The following is a 19,941-nucleotide window of genomic DNA, read 5'->3' as shown; positions in this document are numbered from 1 at the left end:
TTTTAGCAGTGCTCCACTCTTCAATACCAATTTTCTTTAAGCCAGTCTCACATTGCTAGAAAGAAATACTTGAGACTGGATAATTCATAAAGAAAAGAGGTTTAATTGGCTCACAGTTCTGCAGGCTGTACAGGAAGCATGATGCAGGCATCTGCCCAGCTTCTGGGGAGGCCTTGGTAAACTTACAATCATGGCTGAAGGCAAATGGGGACCACGCAGTGAATACATGGCAGGAGGAAGAGAGAAGAAAACCATTTTCAAAGAAGAAAATATGTTCCATTATAACTTAGAATTGTTTTTAGGCCATACTGAACCTCTTAAATCAGTGTTGTAACTTTATTATACACAACCATGAAACTTCAGGCAACTTTTTTTTTTTTTTTTTTTTGGGAGGAGACCAAGTTTCACTTTTGTTACCCAGGCTGGAGTACACATGGCACGATCTCAGCTCACTGCAACCACTGACTCCCGGGTTCAAGCAGTTCTCCTGCCTCAGCCTCCCAAGTAGCTGCGACTACAGTCACCTGCCACTACGTCTGGCTAATTTTTTGTATTTTTAGCAGAGACGGAGTTTCACCATGTTGGCCAGGCTGGTCTCAAACTCCTGACCTCAGGTGATCCACCTGCCTTGGCCTCCCAAAGTGCTGGGATTACAGGAGTGAGCCACCGTGCCTGACCAACAATTCTTTTTTTTTTTTTTTTTTGAGACAGAGTTTTGCTCTTGTTGCCCAGGCTAGAGTACAGTGGTGTGATCTCGATTCACTGCAACCTCTGCCTCCTGGATTCAAGTGATTCTCCTGCCTCAGTCTCCCAAGTAGCTGGAATTACAGGCACTCGCCACCATGCCTGGCTGATTTTTATATTTTAGTAGAGACAGTGTTTCACCATGTTGGTCAGGCTGGTCTTGAACTCTTGACCTCAGGTGATCCACCTGCCTCGGCCTCCCAAAGTGCTGGGATTATAGGCATGAACCACTACACCCAGCCCAACAGTTCTTTTTTGGCATTCCATTGCAGCAGTCCACATGACTTCTCATGTGGCCCTCAACAATTTGGAATAAGAGATTAGACCCTGCATGGTGGCTCAGGCCAGGCATGGTGTCTCGCGCCTGTAATCCCAGTACTTTGGGAGGCTCAGGTGGGTGGATTCCCTGAGGGTAGGATTTCAAGACCATCCTGGCCAACATGGCGAAACCCCGTCTCTACTAAAAATACAAAAATTAGCCGGGTGTGGTGGTGGGTGCCTGTAGTCCTTGCTACTCAGGAGGCTGAGGCAGGAGAATCACTTGAATCCAGGAGGCAGAGGTTGCAATGAGCTGAGATTGTGCCACTGCACTCCAGCCTGGGCGACAGAGCAAGACTCCGTCTCAAAAAAAAAAAATAGAGAGAAATTAGATTTGGGGTTTATTCAGTATGTTGTAAATGTTACGATGGAGGACTTAAACGTTGGAGTAAAAGAAACAGGCATGACTTCCAGTAGGTAGGTCTTGGTAGAGGAGTTCTTACGCAGGAGGGAGATCTTAGCTGGGAATAAGATTTTGGATTTGTAAGCCTTCACATAGTAATTGGAGTGATAAGCTCATGCAGAGTACTCTCCATAGAGTGATGAAAGTGGTCTAATATGGAACTTAGGGGAATAAAGCAGCAGTGTTGGGTTGAAAAATGAGATTTTTCAGCATACTGTTTAAAGTATTCAAGCAAAATCTGAATGGACATGGCTAATGGACAAGTGTTATCTGGGTTGTAGGCAAAGGCCTAGTCTGAAAATATTTAAAACCTACAATTCAATGATATTTTGGTAAATTTACAGAGATATACAGCCATCAAAAAGTGAAAAAGATTGTTTTAACAGTTGCTTGCATAAAGGTAGTAGCTGAAGCCATGGATAGTGGACATCACTCAAGGAGAATATGAGAAGTAAAGAGTAGTAACCAAATGGAAACCATCAAAATTTTAGAGGTGGTCAGGGGAAAAAGAGCACATGTCTGTCAAATCTAAAAAACAAAAAAGGTATCACAGAAGCTAAGAGAAAAATGCGTTCCCAAGGAAAGGATGGTTAACACACCAAATGCTGTCGGTCAGGAAATGTGAGGTCAGGAAAAAGGGTCTGTCAGGTTTTGCATTGTTGAAGGCATTGGTGACATCTAAAATAATTTTAGTAGAGTGATGACAAAGTGGAGGAGATAAGTAAGAGGTAAGAGGCTTGTCAGAGGATATATAGGGTATTAGGAGGGAAGCATGAGATTTTTCATATACGTTATATAGAGGAGGGATATTGTTCTCTCTTGAGATAGATAGATGGAGAAAGATGGTGATGGTCGGGCACAATTGCTTAAGCCTGTAATCCCAGCACTTTGAGAGGCCAAGGGGAGAGGATCACTTAAGCTCAAGTGATCAACCTTGTCACTGCTAAAAAACAAAAAATAAAAATTTAGCCCGGTGTGGTGGTGTGCACAGCTACTCTAGAGGCAAAAAAGGCAGGAGGATTACTTGAGTCCAGGAAGTCATGGTTGTAGTGAGCTATGATTGTTGTTACTGCATTTCAGCCTTGGTGACAGACCAAGACCCTGTCTCAAAAAAAAAAAAAAATAGTTAATAGCAAATTTAGGTAAAGTGGGTGTTTTTGTTGAGAAGGCATAGTAAATTATGAAATGAATAGTGGAGACTAGTTAGAAGGCTTAAGGAGTATGGCAAAGTTTACAAAAGAAACAGGTGAGAGAACTGACTAAACCAAAGTAGAATTGATAAAGACTGATGAGAGCTCAAGTGAGATGTCAAACCAAGAATTTATGTAGGGATACAGTTCTGTGCATTATAGAGGTTTTATTTACTTCTTTTTCTTTTCTCGCAGCTTTCAGCTTCAGTGACACAGGATTAGAGAATGAGATAGCCATGTGACCTATTTTGTTATTTGTTCATTTTAGAGACCTCATCCTTCAACAGCTGAATCAAAGGCTCCAACACCAAAGTTTGACTTGTTAGCCTCAAATTTTCCACCTTTACCTGGAAGTTCATCAAGAATGCCGGGTGAACTCATTTTGGAGAATAGGATGTCTGATGTTGTTAAAGGTGTCTACAAAGAAAAGGTAAACACCCAGCATCTCATATGAGTCTCACCTTATGAGACTATATTTAGGCTTTATTTGCAGTGTTATTATTTAAAGTTTTACTTGCACTTAGTATACATTTCTGTCATAGTTTTTATTTATGGAGTTTTCAGCATACTTAGAGTGTTTTTTAAAAGATTCATGATAAAGCTGCACAAAGGCAATAAAATGTTGCTTGGCTTTTGCATGTCTTTTTTTTTTTTTTTTTTTTTTTTAAAGACATGATCTCAGCTGACTGCAGCCTCTACCTCCTAGATTCAAGTGATTCTCCTGCCTCAACCTCCCAAGTAGCTGGGAGTACAGTGTGTGCAGCCACGCCTAGCTAACTTTCGTATTTTTTTTTAAGTAGAGATAGGGTTTCGCCACGTTGGCCAGACTGGTCTCCAACTCCTGACCTCAAGCATCTGCCCATCTTGGCCTCCCAAAGTGCTGGGATTATAAGCGTGAGCCACCATGCCCAGCCTTGCATGTCTTTCTATCAGTCAACTCAGCCTGGTAGAACTGATAACTGATTAATGCAAGATAAATGGAAGGTATCATTTCCATTTGTGTGCCTATAATTCACTAGTGATGTAAATGAATTCTTTCAAATAATGGAAAGTAGATGTCTAGAGGCTGAGATACCTCATCCTATGATTATTTGGTGTGTAGACCTCTCCATATCAGAAATCCTCATGTCTCACGAGTTTTTCTCATTTTCTACCTTTATTCTAATTCAATTTTTTTTTTTATTATAACAGTACATGTCTGTAGTATATCTAGGCTTTTAATGAAAAGCCTGCAACTACTTTCAGCTCCTTAGCTTTTTCTGTATTTTTTTTTTCCTTTTGAGCGGAGTTTTGCTCTGTAACCTAGGCTGGAATGCAGTGGCGGATCTCTACTCACTACAACCTCTGCCTCCCGGGTTCAAGCGATTCTCCTGCCTCAGCCTCCTTAGTAGCTGGGATTATAGGCATGAGACACCACACCCAGCTAATTTTTGTATTTTTAGTAGAGACGGGGTTTCTCCATCTTGGCCAGGCTGGTCTCAAACTCCTGACCTCGCAGCCTGCCCTCCTCGGTCTCCTAAAGTGCTGGGATTACAAGCATGAGCCACTGTACCCAGCCCTGTATTTCTAATTAACATCTTTTTTTTTTTTTTTTTTTTTTTGAGACGAGTCTTGCTCTGTAGCCCAGGTTGGAGTACAGTGGTATGATATCTGCTCACTGCAAGCTCCACCTCCTGGGTTCACGCCATTCTCTCGCCTCAGCCTCCCAAGTAGCTGGGACTACAGGCGCCTGCCGTCACACCCGGCTAATTTTGTTTTTGTATTTTTAGTAGAGATGGGGTTTCACAGTGTTAGCCAGGATGGTCTTGATCTCCTGAACTTGTGATCCACCCATCTCGGCCTCCCAGAGTGCTGGGATTACAGGCGTGAGTCACTGCGCCCTGCCTAATTAACATCTTTTTATTGTAACCTCTTGGCTTTTCCATTTTCAGCAGTGTCTGTTAGCTTCACATTCTGAAGCTAAAGATTTAGGTCTCTTAAACCAACAGTACTCACACTTTTCTTATCCTCCTGATACATTGTACTTCATTATATGTAAGATATCATCAATTATAAGGCACCCATTATTTTAGTATCTCTAAGAAAGTAAAAAATGTTGCTAGTTATGCTAGAACACCCATCCTTTGTAAGTATTACATATTTTTTTCATGGCTGAGACTCAAACATAATATACTATGATTGTTTCTCCTTTTGTGTGCACTCTCTGTCCTACTGCATAGCTGTGTTCTTGGGCCTTCTCTTTGCCATCACCCTGGCAATTTTCCTTACTCTCCTTTATCAATCCCCTTTTTTTCCTCACTCTTTTTTCACTCTTTCATGTTAGGGTGGTTCATATCTTCCATGGTCATGAAGTATAAATTTCTTGCATTCTGAAAATGTTTTTCTGCTCTCAAATTGATCAGTAGATTATTTCTATATTGGATTCTCTATTAGAAATCATTTTCCCTTGGAATTTTGAAGGTATTATTCCACTGTCTTGTTTCTTTAAAAAAAAATTGTGACATGTAGTAGTTATTTCATAATAACTAAGATACACCTTTTTCCCCCCATGTTTTATCACCTTCCAAAATCAGACTAAATATTATTTTTTTAAAAATGTAAAGGCTGGGCACAGTGTCTCACGCCTGTAATCCCCGCACTTTGGGAGGCCGATGCAAGCGGATCACGAGGTCAGGAGTTTGAAACCAACCTGGCCAACATGGTGAAACCCCATCTCTACTAAAATTAGAAAAAGTAGCTGGGCGTGGTGGCACGCACCTGTAGTCCCAGCTACTCGGGAGGCTGAAGCAGGAGAATCACTTGAAGGCTGGAGGTTGCAGTGAGCCAAGATTGCACCGTTGCACTCTAGCCTGGGCGACAAGAGCAAAACTCTGTCTAAAAAAAAGAAAAAAAATTAAATATCCAGTCACATTGGCTTATACCTGTAATTCCAGCACTTTGGGGGTCCGTCCAAGGTGAATGGATTGCTTGAGCCCAGGAGTTTAGGACCAACCTGAGCAACATAGAGAGGTCCCATCTGTACATAAAGTGTAAAAAAATAAAATAGCTGGGCATGGTGACGCATGCCTGTAGTCCTTGCTACTTGGGAAGCTGAGACAAGAGGATTGCTTCAGCCCAGGAGATCAAAGCTATGAGGAGCTTAAGTGCAGTATTTTTATTTTCTTCTCATCTTAAAGGTCTGCTTCTATCCAGTGGTTTTATTTTTATTTTTATTTTTTCTTATTGGTACATAAAATAATGGTGTAGTTTACCAATAATGGCGTCTCAGATTTCAGAAGATGATACACAAACATACATATATACTTTTTTTTTTTTTGAGACGGAGTTTCACTCTTGTTGCCCAGCCTGGAGTGCAATGGCGCAATCTCGGCTCACTGCAACCTCCACCTCCTGGGTTCAAGCAATTCTCCTGCTTCAGCCTCCCAAGTAGCTGGGATTACAGGCACTTGCCACCGTGCCCAGCTAATTTTTGTGTTTTTAATAGAGATGGGGTTTCACCATGTTGGCCAGGCTGGTCTTAAACTCCTGACCTCAGGTGAGCCACTGCGCCCGGCCATATATACATTTTTAAAGAATAATCATGAAGTGTACGTCTCCTTATAACCCCAACACACAATTGTAGCCGATAAACATCCCTAGTATCTTAGCAGTGACATATGTGTCTCCTCCCTATTTATAGTCATTCTGCCCCACTCTTCCCCTTTAGATATAAACATTATTCTGACTTTGTGATAGCAATTTTCTTGCCTTCATAGTTTTGTCATTCTGCATTGACAGAATTTTTCTGTGAAGGGCCAGATACTCACAGTAAATACTTTAGGCTTTGTGGGCCATGTATTGTCACATATTCTTTGTTTTTACAACCCTTTAATAACTTAAAAACCAAACCAGGCATGGTGGCTCATGCCTATAATCCCAGCACTTCAGGAGGATCACTTGAGGCCAAGAGTTTGAGACCAGCTTAGTCAACATAGGGAGACCCCCATCTCTAAAAAAGAATAATAATAGTATAAAAATCATAATTATAATTTACAAACCATTCTTAGCTTGTAAGCCATACCAAAACAAGTTATAGGGTGGGTTTGGCCTTGCAGATCTTAGTTTACCAACCCCTGCCCTAGGTGATAAAACGGGGTGCCTGTTTTTGAAGAGGTTATAAAAGGAATTGCACAGTATATATTCTTCTTTTCTTTCATTCTAAATGGTTTGAGATTGATCACTGTTAATACAGATGACTGTTGTTCATTTTGAACTATTATGTGATATTCTATTGTAGGAAGTAAAATATTTATTCATTGTACTGTTAATGGACACTTTGCCGTTATACATCTTCATGTGAGCAAGAACTTTTCTAGGATTTATACATCAGCTTGTGTTCTTTTAAAATTTTAAAGTCTTTCAAGTGTTTTTTTGAGATGGAGTCTTTCTCTGTCACCCAGGCTGGAGTATAGTGGCATGATCTCGGCTTATGCAACCTCCACTGCCAGGGTTCAAGCGATTCTTGTGCCTCAGCCTCCCGAGTGGTGAATACAGGCATGCGCCACCATGCCCGGCTGATTTTTGTATTTTCAGTAGAGATGGGGTTTCTGCCTTGTTGGCCAGGCTGGTCTCGAACTTCTGACCTCAGATGATCCACCCACCTCGTCCTCCCAATGTGCTGGGTTTACAGGCGTGAGCCACAGCGCATGGTCAGTCTTTCAGGTTTTTAAGAAACAGATTCATATATTTTTTTACATATTCTGCATACTAATCCTTTGTCAGTTACATGTAGTACAAATAATCTTTCACTTCTGTGGTTTCTTTTCCATCTTCAGTGCCTGTAGGTTGAAACAAGTTCTTTTTTTTTTTTTTTTTTTTTTTTTTTTGAGACGGAGTCTTGCTCTGTCACCCAGGCTGGAGTGCAGTGGCCAGATCTCAGCTCACTGCAAGCTCCGCCTCCCGGGTTCACGCCATTCTCCTGCCTCAGCCTCCCGAGTAGCTGGGACTACAGGCGCTTGCCACCTCGCCCGGCTAGTTTTTTGTATTTTTAGTAGAGACGGGGTTTCACCGTGTTAGCCAGGATGGTCTCGATCTCCTGACCTCGTGATCCGCCCGTCTCGGCCTCCCACAGTGCTGGGGATTACAGGCTTGAGCCACCGCGCCCGGCCAAAACAAGTTCTTAATTTTAATATGGTCCTATTAGTCTTTTCTTTATAATTTGCTGTTTTTATTTCATGCTTAGGAAATGATCTAGCTTCCAGAGGTTCTTTTGAGAACCCTAAGGGTGCTGATTCCTGATCTCTAACATGATTTTTTCCCCTTATCTGGAGGTTTTTAGGGTCTTTTATTGATACTTGGTATTCTGCGAAATTTCCTGATGCGCTTTGGTATGGTTCTTTTTTTGGTCACAATTCTTTTTGTTTGTTTTTTGTGGAGATAGAGTCTGCCTCCGTTGCTTAAGCTGGAGTACAGTGGCGTGATCTTGGCCTACTGCAGCTTCCACCTCCTGGGTTCAGTTGATTCTCTTGCCTCAACCTCCCTAGAAGCTGGGATTACAGGCATGCACCACCATGCCCGGCTAAGTTTTGTATTTTTAGTAGAGACCATGTTGTTCCATGTTGGTGAGGCTGGTCTCGAACTCCGGACCTCAGGTGATCAGCCCACCTCGGCCTCCCAAACTGTTGGGATTACAGGTGTGAGCCACTGCTACCAGCCTTTACTTAAACCTCTTTTTGAGACAGGGTCTCTTTATCACCCAGGGTAGAGGACAGTGCCGTGATCTTGGCTTATTGCAGGCTTCACCTCTCAATGTTCAAGCAGTCCTTCTGCCTCAGCACCCCCAAGTAGCTTAGGTTACAGTTGCAGGCCGCCATGCTTGGCTAGTTTTTGTAGAGATAGGGCTTTGCCATGTTGCAGAGGCTGCTCTTGAACTCCTGGGCTCAAGTGCTCTGCCCACCTTGGCCTCCCAAAGTGCTAGGATTACAGGGGCCAGCCACTGTACCTGGCCTTTAAACCTCTTTTTTTTTTTTTTTTTAAAGCCTTGCTCTGTCACCCAGGCTAGAGTGCAGTGGCACGATCTCGGCTTACTGCAACCTCGGCCTCCTGGGTTCAAACGATTCTCTTGCCTCAACCTCCCGAGGACCTTTGACTATAGGCGTGGCGGCACACACCCAACTAATTTTTTTGTGTTTTTAGTAGAGACGGGGTTTTACCGTTTTGGCCAGGCAGGTGTCAAACTCCTTTCCTCAAGTGATCTGCCTGCCTTGGTTTCACAAAGTACTGGGATTACAGGCCTGAGCCACCGTGTCTGGACTAAACCTCGTTTTTTATCTTTGTTATTATTATGTTTTCTACCAAGTTTTTCTGAATGTTACTTTCTAAACCTATTGAAAATTTTATTTCACGCATCAGTTTTTTTTTTTTTTTTTTTTTTTTTGAGACGGAGTCTTCCTCTGCCGCCCAGGCTGGAGTGCTGTGGCCGGATCTCAGCTCACTGCAAGCTCCGCCTCCCGGGTTCAAGCCATTCTCCTGTCTCAGCCTCCCGAGTAGCTGGGACTACAGGCGCCCGCCTCGTCGCCCGGCTAGTTTTTTGTATTTTTTAGTAGAGACGGGGTTTCACCGTGTTAGCCAGGATGGTCTCGATCTCCTGACCTCGTGATCCGCCCGTCTCGGCCTCCCAAAGTGCTGGGATTACAGGCTTGAGCCACCGCGCCCGGCCTTCAGTTTTAATTTCTAGGGCTCTTTTCTAAATTCTATGCCAGTGGTATAAATACAGATAACAGTGTTTACCATCTTAACCATATTAAATGTGTACAGTTTTGTAGTGTTAAGTACCTTCACATGGTTGTGCAGCTAAGCTCCAGAACTTACTATCTTTCAAAACTAAAACTCTATACCTATTAAACCATTCCCTCTTCCTCCCTTCTCTTATCCTTCAGCAGCCACTTTTCTACTTTCTGTCTCTAAATTGACTACTCTTAGAAATTCATATAAATAGAATCATACAGTATTTGTCTTTCTATGACTGGTTTATTAGCATCCTCAACGTTCATTCATGTTGAGCATGAGTCAAGATTTCATTAATTTCTTTTTTTAAATGCAGCCTACAAACACTTTTTTTTTTTTTTTTTTTTTTTTTTTTTGAGACATGGTCTTGCTCTTTTCCCAGGAGGGAGTGCAGTGGCACTATCATGGTTCACTGTAGCAGCTTCAACCTCCCAGACTCACGTAATCTTCTCAAGTGGGAGGGACAACAGGTGGACACCCCCCCTACCCTAGCTAAATATTTTACTTTATTTTGTAGAGACAGGATCTTGCTATGTTGCCCAAGATTGGTCTTGAACTCCTGGACTCCCAAAGTGCTGGGATTACAGTCATGAGCCCCTGCACCCACCCCTATATTTAACTTTTTTTTTGTCGGGGGACGGAGTCTCGCTCTGTAGCCCAGGCTGGAGTGCAGTGGTGCAATCTCTGCTCACTGCAACCTCCGCCTCCCAGGTCCCAGTTCAAGCAATTCTCTTGCCTCAGCCTCCCAAGTAGCTGGGATTACAGGCATGCACCACCATGCCCAGCTAATTTTTGTATTTTTAGTAGAGACAGGGTTTCACCATGTTGGCCAGGCTGGTCTTGAACTCCTGACCTTGTGATCCACCCGCCTCAGCCTCCCAAAGTGCTGGGATTACAGGCGTGAGCCACTGCGCCTGGCCTATTTAACTTTTTAAGGATCTGCCACATTGCTTTCTAAAGCAGTACATCATTTTACATTGCCATCCTCTATGTTTGAGTTTTAATGTCTCCATATCATCACCAACATTTATTAATGTTTGTCTTTTTTTTTTATTATAACCATCCTTGTGGGTATGAAGTGATTTTTCACCGTCGTTTAGCTTTGCATTTTATGATGACTAATGATGTTGACCATCTTCTCTTGTGCTTATTAGCCATGTGTATATCTTCTTTGGAAAAAGGTCTAAGTGTAATTTTGAAAAATCTTTTTACTTTAAGGATAATGAAGAGTTGAGAGTTAGTTGCCCAGTGCCTGCAGATGAGCAGACAGAATGCACTTCTGCCCAACAACTCAATATGAGTTCCAGTTCTCCATGTGCTGCTGAGCTTACTGCATTAAGGTACAATTTATAGTATAGAAGATCTTCAACATTAAATTACTTTTTCTGGTCGGGCGCGGTGGCTCTCGCCTGTAATCCCAGCACTTTGGGAGGCCGAGGCAGGTGGATCACCTGAGGTCAGGAGTTCAAGACCAGTTTGGCCAACATGGTGAAACCCCGTCTCTACTTAAAAAACAAAAATTAGCTGGGCGTGGTGGCGGGCGCTTGTAATCCCAGCTACTCGGGAGGCTGAGGCAGGAGAATTGCTTGAACCCGGGAGGCAGAGGTTGCAGTAAGCCAAGAGCATGCCACTGCACTCCAGCCTGGGTGACAGAGTGAGACTCCGTCTCAAAAAAAAAAAAAAAACATTACTTTTTCTTCTGATTAGTTGCTAAACTGTTCCATAGCTATTCTGAGTCTAATTGCAAGCTCTTTTTTCCTTAGCACAACTCAGCAAGAAAAGGATCTAATAGAGGATTCCTCTGTTCAGAAGGATGGTCTCAACCAGACAACTATGCCAGTTTCTCCTCCAAGTACTACAAAGCCATCGAGGGCAAGTACTGCTTCACCATGTAATAATAACATAAATGCAGCTATAGCTGTGGCTCTACAGGTAACTTGAAGATTTTAGTTTATGTTAAAAAAAAAAAAAATACAATAGGCTGGGCGCTGTGGCTCAAGCCTGTAATCCCAGCACTTTGGGAGTCCGAGACGGGCGGATCACGAGGTCAGGAGATCGAGACCATCCTGGCTAACACGGTGAAACCCCGTCTCTACTAAAAAATACAAAAAACTAGCCGGGCGAGGTGGCGGGCGCCTGTAGTCCCAGCTACTCGGAGGCTGAGGTAGGAGAATGGCATAAACCCGGGAGGCAGAGTTTGCAGTGAGCTGAGAACCGGCCACTGCACTCCAGCCCGGGTGACAGAGCGAGACTCCGTCTCAAAAAAAAAAAATACAATAGATGAGATAATTTTTTTTTCACCTAACACTTTGTTGGAATAGAGTCATTTGGAAGTAGCCCAAGTTGGGGCTGACTATCAGAAAGAAGCTTAAGGAGTTTTAAGGTCACTGCAAAGAGATGGAAAGTTTTAGGTGGTTTTTTTTTTTTTTTTGAGACGGAGTCTGCGCTCTGTCGCTCAGACTGGAGTGCAGTGCCAGCATCTCGGCTCACTGCAGGCTCCACCTCCTGGATTCATGCCATTCTCCTGCCTCAGCCTTCCAAGTAGCTGGGACTACAGGCACCCACCACCATGCCTGGCTAATTTTTTGTATTTTTAGTAGAGATGGGGTTTCACATTGTTAGCCAGGATGGTCTCAATCTCCTGCCCTCGTGATCCACCTGCCTCAGCCTCCCAAAGTGCTGGGATTACAGGCGTGAGCGACTGCGCCTGGCCAATTCTGTTTCTTTTGATTGCTTTTTTTCTGTTCATATGGTTAAGTGAATCTTCTTCCTTACCCACATTAGGATGAATTTATCATTTGGGGGCTAACATAAAGCGGCCTTGTGCCTCTTGATATTCTTTTGGTTGTATATGTGATACTTAACAGTCTATAAGTGGCCATTGAGAGACCACTCCCACTTATTCAAGTTCCAGGATTGTTTTATAGTTAAATAATTGGGAAAATACAGAAAAGCAGAATAAAACAAAATTTACCTATAATCCCTAGCATTTTAGTACAGCACTTTAAAAAGTAGATTTACAAGACTGTCTTATTTAATGATAGCAATAATACTAAAATGGTAGCTACCATTTGAATGCTTACTGTATATTATTAGGACTAGTGCTGAAGACTTTACATGCTTTATTCTGTTCTCACAATACCTCTATTCCACCTTTTTCAGTTGAGGTAATTAAGACATTTAATGAGTCTTTTTATACCATTGGTTTCTAACTACTCTGCTGGGATTCTTTTGGAATCTTTCTTGGAGTTCTTTGTAGCAAGCGAAAGGAACAGAAAGAACCGTTTTATTTCATCATATGGCTGTGCCATATTAATCTAATCTGTCCTTTCCTGTTAGGCATTTAGGTCATTTCCATCGTTATCAACAATGCTGACATGAACATCCCTCAGTTAAATTCCTCAAGCGAAATTATTGTATAATAAATAAAGATTGTACCAGTGTACTCTAGGCAGTATATATGAGAGTGCTTGTTGCCTTTTTCTGGAAGATAATTTGTGGTTTTCTTGTGGTTAATACAATCATTTTTGTACTTTATAATTTAGAGAATGTGTACCATAAATGTTCTTTTTTTATCATCACTTCAAAGGAACCCCGAAAGTTAAGTTATGCTGAAGTGTGCCAGAAGCCCCCTAAAGAGCCATCTTCAGTTCTTGTGCAGCCACTACGGGAACTTCGCTCTAATGTGGTGTCTCCCACCAAAAATGAAGACAGTGGAGCTCCTGAGAACTCCGTTGAGAAACCACATGAGAAGCCAGAAGCAAGGGCTAGTAAGGATTATTCTGGCTTCCGAGGCAATACAATCCCCAGGGGAGCAGCTGGAAAAATCAGGGAACAGAGACGCCAGTTTAGCCATAGGGCTATACCTCAGGGAGTGACTCGACGTAATGGCAAAGAGCAATATGTGCCACCCAGATCACCAAAGTAAAAAACAACAAAACTATTCAAAAACTTCTCTCTCTTCCCATTAAACTTGAGCTGTGGCTATATTGAACTGTTTTGGAGGGGAGGGGGTAGCCAGGAAGGAAACAGGAGAAAGTACATCCTTAAATCATTATGGATTTTGGAGTTGTGAGTGATAGGAACCCAAAATTCATCTCTAATGTGATTTTTAAATGCTGGAGGATTCCAATCAATATAAATATATATATATACACACATATATAAAATATAATTTTTCTATTTTTGTTTTTGGTTTTAATTTGCAGAGATTTGCTGCCAGGAATCAATTTTGAGGGTTCAGATTTAGCTTGGAGGAAAAAAAAATTAATACATCCTTCAGTATAGGAGATGAGGGAATGAGAGAAAATATTTTTTGAAGAAGCATTTCTGTAAAATTAGAAATTACTTTTTTTAATCTATTTAAAGTTTGGCTTGAAGAATGCCATTTCTGACTATATGGCCTTGTATTGCAAAGCAGATCAGTGGCTGGGGTGCCTGTTGTGGGTGTGAGTGTGTACAAGAGCGATTGAAGCCAAATCTGTTGTCATGTTAGTAAATGATTTGAAAACTGAATGTAATACTTGAGTAGGTTGTTTTTCTAGTTTGAAATTTAGTCTCTGTCTTTTTGACCTTACTAATACTTCATTCAACAAGCTGTAAAATGATTGCACCTGGAGATGTGACTGCCAGTCAGTTTGACACTCAAGGAAAGGGGGTTCTTAAAAAAATTGAAAATTTCGACTTGGACCTCAGTGCATAGGCCACATGGATTTCAGAGGTTTAAACTTCCCTGTGATTCCCCCCAACACCCCCAAAATGAGAAACACATTTTTTTCTTACTCCATATGTTACTCTCTGTTCTTTGACTGCCCACTCACAAAAGCAGAATAACCAACTACCTACTAAAGTGTATGTATGTAATTGCTTTGACCAGTCTAGTCAAATCATATAAATTGTTCTAAATTTCAGAATTGAACGTTGAAGTATTTACTCTTCTGTTCACACATTTAGAATTTTAGCTCCCAAGATGGTAGGGCAGACTGACCCTACAGTAATTTATTTGTTGTTAATGTTAAAGATGAAACATAGTAACTGACTCTTAAGTGTTAAATAATGTAGAAGTAAAATATTTTTTTAAAAAAGGCTTAATTTAGAGGGGTACTTATTTCTGTTTACAATGTATTTATCACCTTCCTTTCCTCCTATTCTCCCCCCACACCCAAAAAGTATAGTTTGGAATTCACTGAAACAATACCAACAAGTCATGAGATTTTTTAGTAAAGATGAGAAAGATGGTTGAAGAAAATTAATGCGTAATTTCTCAGTGAATAAAGTTGTAGCTCTCATATACTAAATAGACAAGTTTACATGGTGTTATTTAGAAAATGGCTAAAATATTAAAAACTGTGTTGTGTTCATCTGTTTTAAGTCATACCATGTTCAGAGTTCTATGTAAGGTGGGTTTTATTTTTCTTTTAAGGATAGTTTGTAATAGTAAGAACTGTCCCATATGTTAGTAAATTGCATATGTACAAATTGAAACTGTAAATTGTGAACACTGGAAAGCACCATTGTGACGTAGAGTAAACATCTTAGTAATATATTAAAGTGAATGTAAATGGTGGTTAAAATTACATTACTGTGAAATTCATCTTCCAACTCTAAGTTAAGCTTTGGAGATATATATTAGTGGTTAACTGTTAAGAGCTTTGAAAACACTGCACATATCTGTACAAGCCAGAATTACTATTTCTTTGACTTATTGTTAGCTTGGCAGTTGCTTTTGATTTGGTTGTTTTATGACATGGTATACTGTATTTACTCAGTTTGAAACTATTCATTTCTACACACTATTTTTAAAAATTGCCTACTAGGTGAAACATAACAATATAACTACCTGTGCTGAAATTTGGGGGAAGTTTAGGTCCTTTAAAAAAATATATTAATCATTGACTACATCTATGATAAAAGTGCTTATTTTGGTTTACTAAGATAATGCAGTTGGTGGAAATGATAAACATTTTAAGTGTTAACATCCTTTAACTGCATTGGATTTCAGAGAATAAACATTTTGTAAAAATCACTTGGCAAGGATTATAAACTTAATTACTGCACTTAAAATGAAACATTACTTTTTTTAAACAATGTGTCACAAATGTAGGCCTGTATTACTTGTATGCTTGTGTGACTTACTGTTAGTCCACCAACTTCTAAAAATTTAAAGGCTGTAATTGAAATACAAGAAAAGAGCCTTCTTTTAGAAGAAAGCAGGTATATTTTTGCTTTTTCTTAACGTTATTGAAAGTAGAAATTTAATTTGAAGATATAACCTTTAAAATTTTCTTATTAAGACAATGTTTTTAATTTAATTTGCCTCATTACATCTAGTAGTTCCCATTTGATGGGATGTATAGGGAAGAGAGAGAGAGTGAGTGTGTATGTATGTGTGTGTAATATTTATATATATTCACAGTATGTATTTAGCATTTATTTTATTACAGCAGATTTAAAGTTTGTATCTAAATAATGCCTGTGAGTTGTGTGAAGCTGTTGGCTTTTTTCCAACATTATTTTGTAACTAATGAGGGTGGATTTTCATTGTAGTTTATTTGGTTCTTTAGATGGAGGAATTTAAATAATCAAATTTTTCTCTTCACCCTTATGACTTGACATTTCCTAGGTCTGCTGGAGGCTAAAAATAGGTATAAATGATACTGAATGTTTGGTATAGTGATACTCTGCTATAGTTCTTACTGCATGAAGAGAACAAGAGTCACAAAAGTTCACCACCTTGCACTTCATAGAGAAGGTACATAGAGACATTGCAAAACCTATCTCCATTTGCTATCCTGATAATTAAGGTTTTCATAATACCTAGGGCCTGTCTCTGAGTAACTTTAATTTTGCCAAATACACTGACATTTAAAATAGTGATCCATCTAAATGTTTTTCAACTGGATTTTGAGGAAGGTAAGAGCTTTTGATAATAAGGGTTTGTTGTGATAGTTGTCTTACGTGCTGAATTTGCAGATGATCAAATGCTATGCAGAATTATGATTTATTTTTGTTTCCTGAAATTAAGATAGCTTGAATATTATTTCACATTCCTTTTTCTTTTTTAAATAAATAGGTTTGCTTTGGAAAGGCTTAATGATGGAATGTTAGCATCTTCACTATGGTAAAGGAGAACAAAAAGAATGTTGCTGGAACATAAAATAGTATTTAAAAGTTAATGAACACTTCTAGTTTTATTAGTTATGGCCTTAATAATTAGTCTCTTGGCTTAAATGTCCACTGGTTTTACTTTGACGCAGTTGAACAACACTGGGGTTAAGTCTCTGGTATTTAGGCTGGCAATATATTAACCATATTTTAAAAGTACCAATTTTTTTTTTTTTTTTTTTTTTTTTTTACAGAAAAGATAAAACTCAAAAGAGAACAGTGGATTCCTTTTGAGGGGCTTTTATAAATTATTAACTATAATATATGATGGATTTTTTCCTAATTTTTTATATTTCCTTATAATTTTGGTGGCCATTAATTTAACTTTAGGCTTTTGGTCATATGCTAGTCTGAGCTTCCAAAAAGATACATACATGTTTCACTTTTCATTAGCTGAATGAGGGTATTTTAAGAAGTTGAAAGAGAATTTATTTTCAAGTTGTGAGTAAATTCTCTTTTGAAATTCACCTGATTATTAAATAACTTAAAGTTTATTTTTAAAAGCTGACAACTTTTTATGAATCTTTGAGCTAACAGTTCCTAAAAGCGTAATTCAGATATTAATGGGCTGTGTATTAAATGGTTTTATTTTCAGTTTTGCAGCATAGAACACTGTTGAAATATCCATGTCAACTTGGTTTTTTTAACCTAATTCGGGTGTCTTTGACATCTCTTAAATGTTGGGGGTGGGGGTCAGAGCCAGTTACCCGGCTTCTGTTTTGTCGATTGCTTAGATTTGTTCCTGTTGTCAAAACTGTCGCCCCCAAAATTGGTGTGACACATGCTCATGCATAAAATGTTAAAATGTATTTGTATTTGTTTTCAACATCGCCAAGGTGCTATGGGAAATTAAAGTAACAAAATTAGAAAAAATAAATAAAGTTATTAAAAAGCAGGACTGGTTTCCCTTTCTCTAGGTGGTGTATGTCTAATGACTACTTCTGTCTGCCTTTCAGTATTATATGTTGCCCTCACTAATGCTATTATTATTACTGTCTAAGCTGTTTTTTGGATGATGAGGACAGTGGGAAGTAATGATGTTTCAGGTAAAACAAGGGCAGAGAGACAAGATACAGCTTTATGATCCTGGAGTTTTCTTTTAGTATCAGAAGCAGTGATTAAAGGGGGAAAAAACGCTGGGCACGGTGGCTCTTGCCTGAAATCCCAGCACTTTGGGAGGCCAAAGTGGGCGGATCACCTGGGGCCAGGAGTTCAAGACCAGACTGGCCAACATGGTGAAATCCCGTCTTTATTAAACATACAAAAATTAGCTGGAGGTGGTGGTGGGCACCTGTAATCCCAGCTACTCGGGAAGCTTAGGCAGGAGAATCGCTTGAACCTGGAAGGTGGACTTTGCGGTGAGCCAAGATCATGCCATTGCACTCTATCCTGGGTGACTAATGAAAGTCCGTCTCAAAGGGGAAAAAAGACTGGGTGCAGCGGCCGTGTAATCCCAGGGCATTTCGGGGGCCGATGTGCATGGATCGCCAGAGACTGAGTTCAAGACCAGCCTGGGCAATATAACAACCTAGAGGGTGAGGCAGGAGGATTGCCCAAGTCCAGGAGTTCAAGGCTGCAGTGAGCTATGATTGTGTCAGTGCACTGAACCCTGGGAAAAAGAGTAAGACTCCATATCCAAAAACATAGATGTGTGTATATATATATATGGTGGTTGGGGGACAGGAATCACGGTAATGTGTAGCTTAAAAACTGTACCTTCGGCCGGGCGCGGTGGCTCAAGCCTGTAATCCCAGCACTTTGGGAGGCCGAGGCGGGCGGATCACGAGGTCAGGAGATTGAGACCATCCTGGCTAACACGGTGAAACCCCGTCTCTACTAAAAAAATACAAAAAACTAGCCGGGCGAGGTGACGGGCGCCTGTAGTCCCAGCTACTCGGGAGGCTGAGGCAGGAGAATGGCGTAAACCCGGGAGGCGGAGTTTGCAGTGAGCTGACATCTGGCCACTGCACTCCAGCCTGGGTGACAGAGCGAGACTCCTTCTCAAAAAAAAAAAAAAAACTGTGCCTTCATGGAACAGGTTGTGGCTTGATTGGAGTATGTGCATGTCAAGCCCAGCTAGAGGTTATTTGGGGCTTTTCAGAGGGAAAATTGACCAGGAAATTTAAATGAGGGTTTTTTTTGTTTGTTTGTTTTGTTTTGTTTTTGAGACCGAGTCTTGCTCTTGTTGCCCAGGCTGGAGTGCAATGGCGCGATCTCGGCTCGGTGCAACCTCAGCTTTGTGGCCCGAGTTTTGGTTTTTTAAAAATGCTTCATTTTAAAGCAAAATGGAAAAGCTGAGTCAATCTCTGGCTTTTTAACAGGTATCTGTAAATTATTGTGACACCTTTTACTGAACATATATTGCTAAAAAATAGTGGAGTGGCCAGGCGCAGTGGCTCATGCCTGTAATCCCAGCACCTTGGGAAGCCGAGACGGGTGGATCAACTGAGGTCAGGAGTTCGAGACCAGCCTGACCAACATGGTGAAATCCCGTCTCTAGTAAAAATACAAAAATGAGCCCAGCATGGTGGCTCACGTCTGTAATCCCAGCTACTCTGAAGTCTCAGGCACGAGAATCGCCAGGAGGTGGAGGTTGCAGTGAGCAGAGATCGTGCCACTGCACTCCAGCCTGGGCGACAGAGTGACTGTCTCAAAAAAAAAAAAAAAAAAAAAAGGGAGGGGTGTTTCATGGCTACTATGCCACAGTTTATTCTTGAAATAAGTGAATTTTTTTTTAATGGTAGAACTTTTTTTGTGGGTTTTTTTTTTTTTTTTTTTTTTTTAGATAGAGTCACTCTTGCCCAGTCTGGAGTACAGAGGTGGGATCCCAGCTCGCTGCAACCTCTGCCTCCCAGGTGCAAGCGATTCCCTTGCCTCAGCCTCCCAAGTAGCTGGGATTACAGGCACCTGCCACTACGCCTGGCTGATTTTTGTCTTTTTAGTAGAGACGGGATTTGGCCATGTTGTCCAGGCTGGTCTCAACTCCTGCCCTCAAGTGATTCACCTGCCTCGGCCTCCCAAAGTGCTGGGATTACTGGCGTGAGCCACTATGCCTGGCCAGTGATAGAGCTCTTTTAAGTCTATGAATGTGGCCTAATTTCAAATTATATTCTCAGAAATATTTACTATTCTGCCAAGTTATGTAGTTTGGATATGTACGTAGATACACCTTAAGGTAACAGATGTAATATGAGCATTCAGTTTAATAATTACTTAGCTCTTTAGCATTGCCTTTAGCTAAACCTTTAATTTGCAAATGAGCAATTATTTATCTTAACAGATGGCTAATGTCAGTGAGCAAAGTGGTGCTGGTAATGACAGGTTTACGGGGATAAGTGCTAACAAAGCCTTAGGGGG

At 40.8% G+C, this 19,941-nt stretch overlaps 1 protein-coding gene across 12 annotated transcripts in view; it reads left to right on the top strand.

Moving 5' to 3' along the window:
- Positions 1–17,479, top strand: part of LARP4 (La ribonucleoprotein 4) — an 84,589-nt gene extending 67,110 nt beyond the window's left edge. For 6 of the 12 annotated variants that reach the window (XM_030939869.1, XM_010385345.2, XM_010385347.2 and 3 more), the window contains 4 exons: positions 2,924–3,085; positions 10,639–10,760; positions 11,184–11,352; positions 13,010–17,479. In XM_030939869.1, the coding sequence (XP_030795729.1) occupies positions 2,924–3,085; positions 10,639–10,760; positions 11,184–11,352; positions 13,010–13,348 (792 nt within the window). In that variant the 3' untranslated portion in view covers positions 13,349–17,479. The remainder of the gene's footprint in view (positions 1–2,923; positions 3,086–10,638; positions 10,761–11,183; positions 11,353–13,009) is intronic. The other 6 variants (XM_030939871.1, XM_030939868.1, XM_030939866.1 and 3 more) reach the window with 3 other exon arrangements.
- The last annotated feature ends 2,462 nt before the right edge of the window (positions 17,480–19,941 follow it).

The sequence above is a fragment of the Rhinopithecus roxellana genome, chromosome 10 (genome assembly GCF_007565055.1).
Source record: "Rhinopithecus roxellana isolate Shanxi Qingling chromosome 10, ASM756505v1, whole genome shotgun sequence".
NCBI classification, from domain to species: domain Eukaryota; kingdom Metazoa; phylum Chordata; class Mammalia; order Primates; family Cercopithecidae; genus Rhinopithecus; species Rhinopithecus roxellana.
Note: the sequence above shows the minus strand (reverse complement) of the source record. Positions and strands in the feature narration are given on the sequence as shown.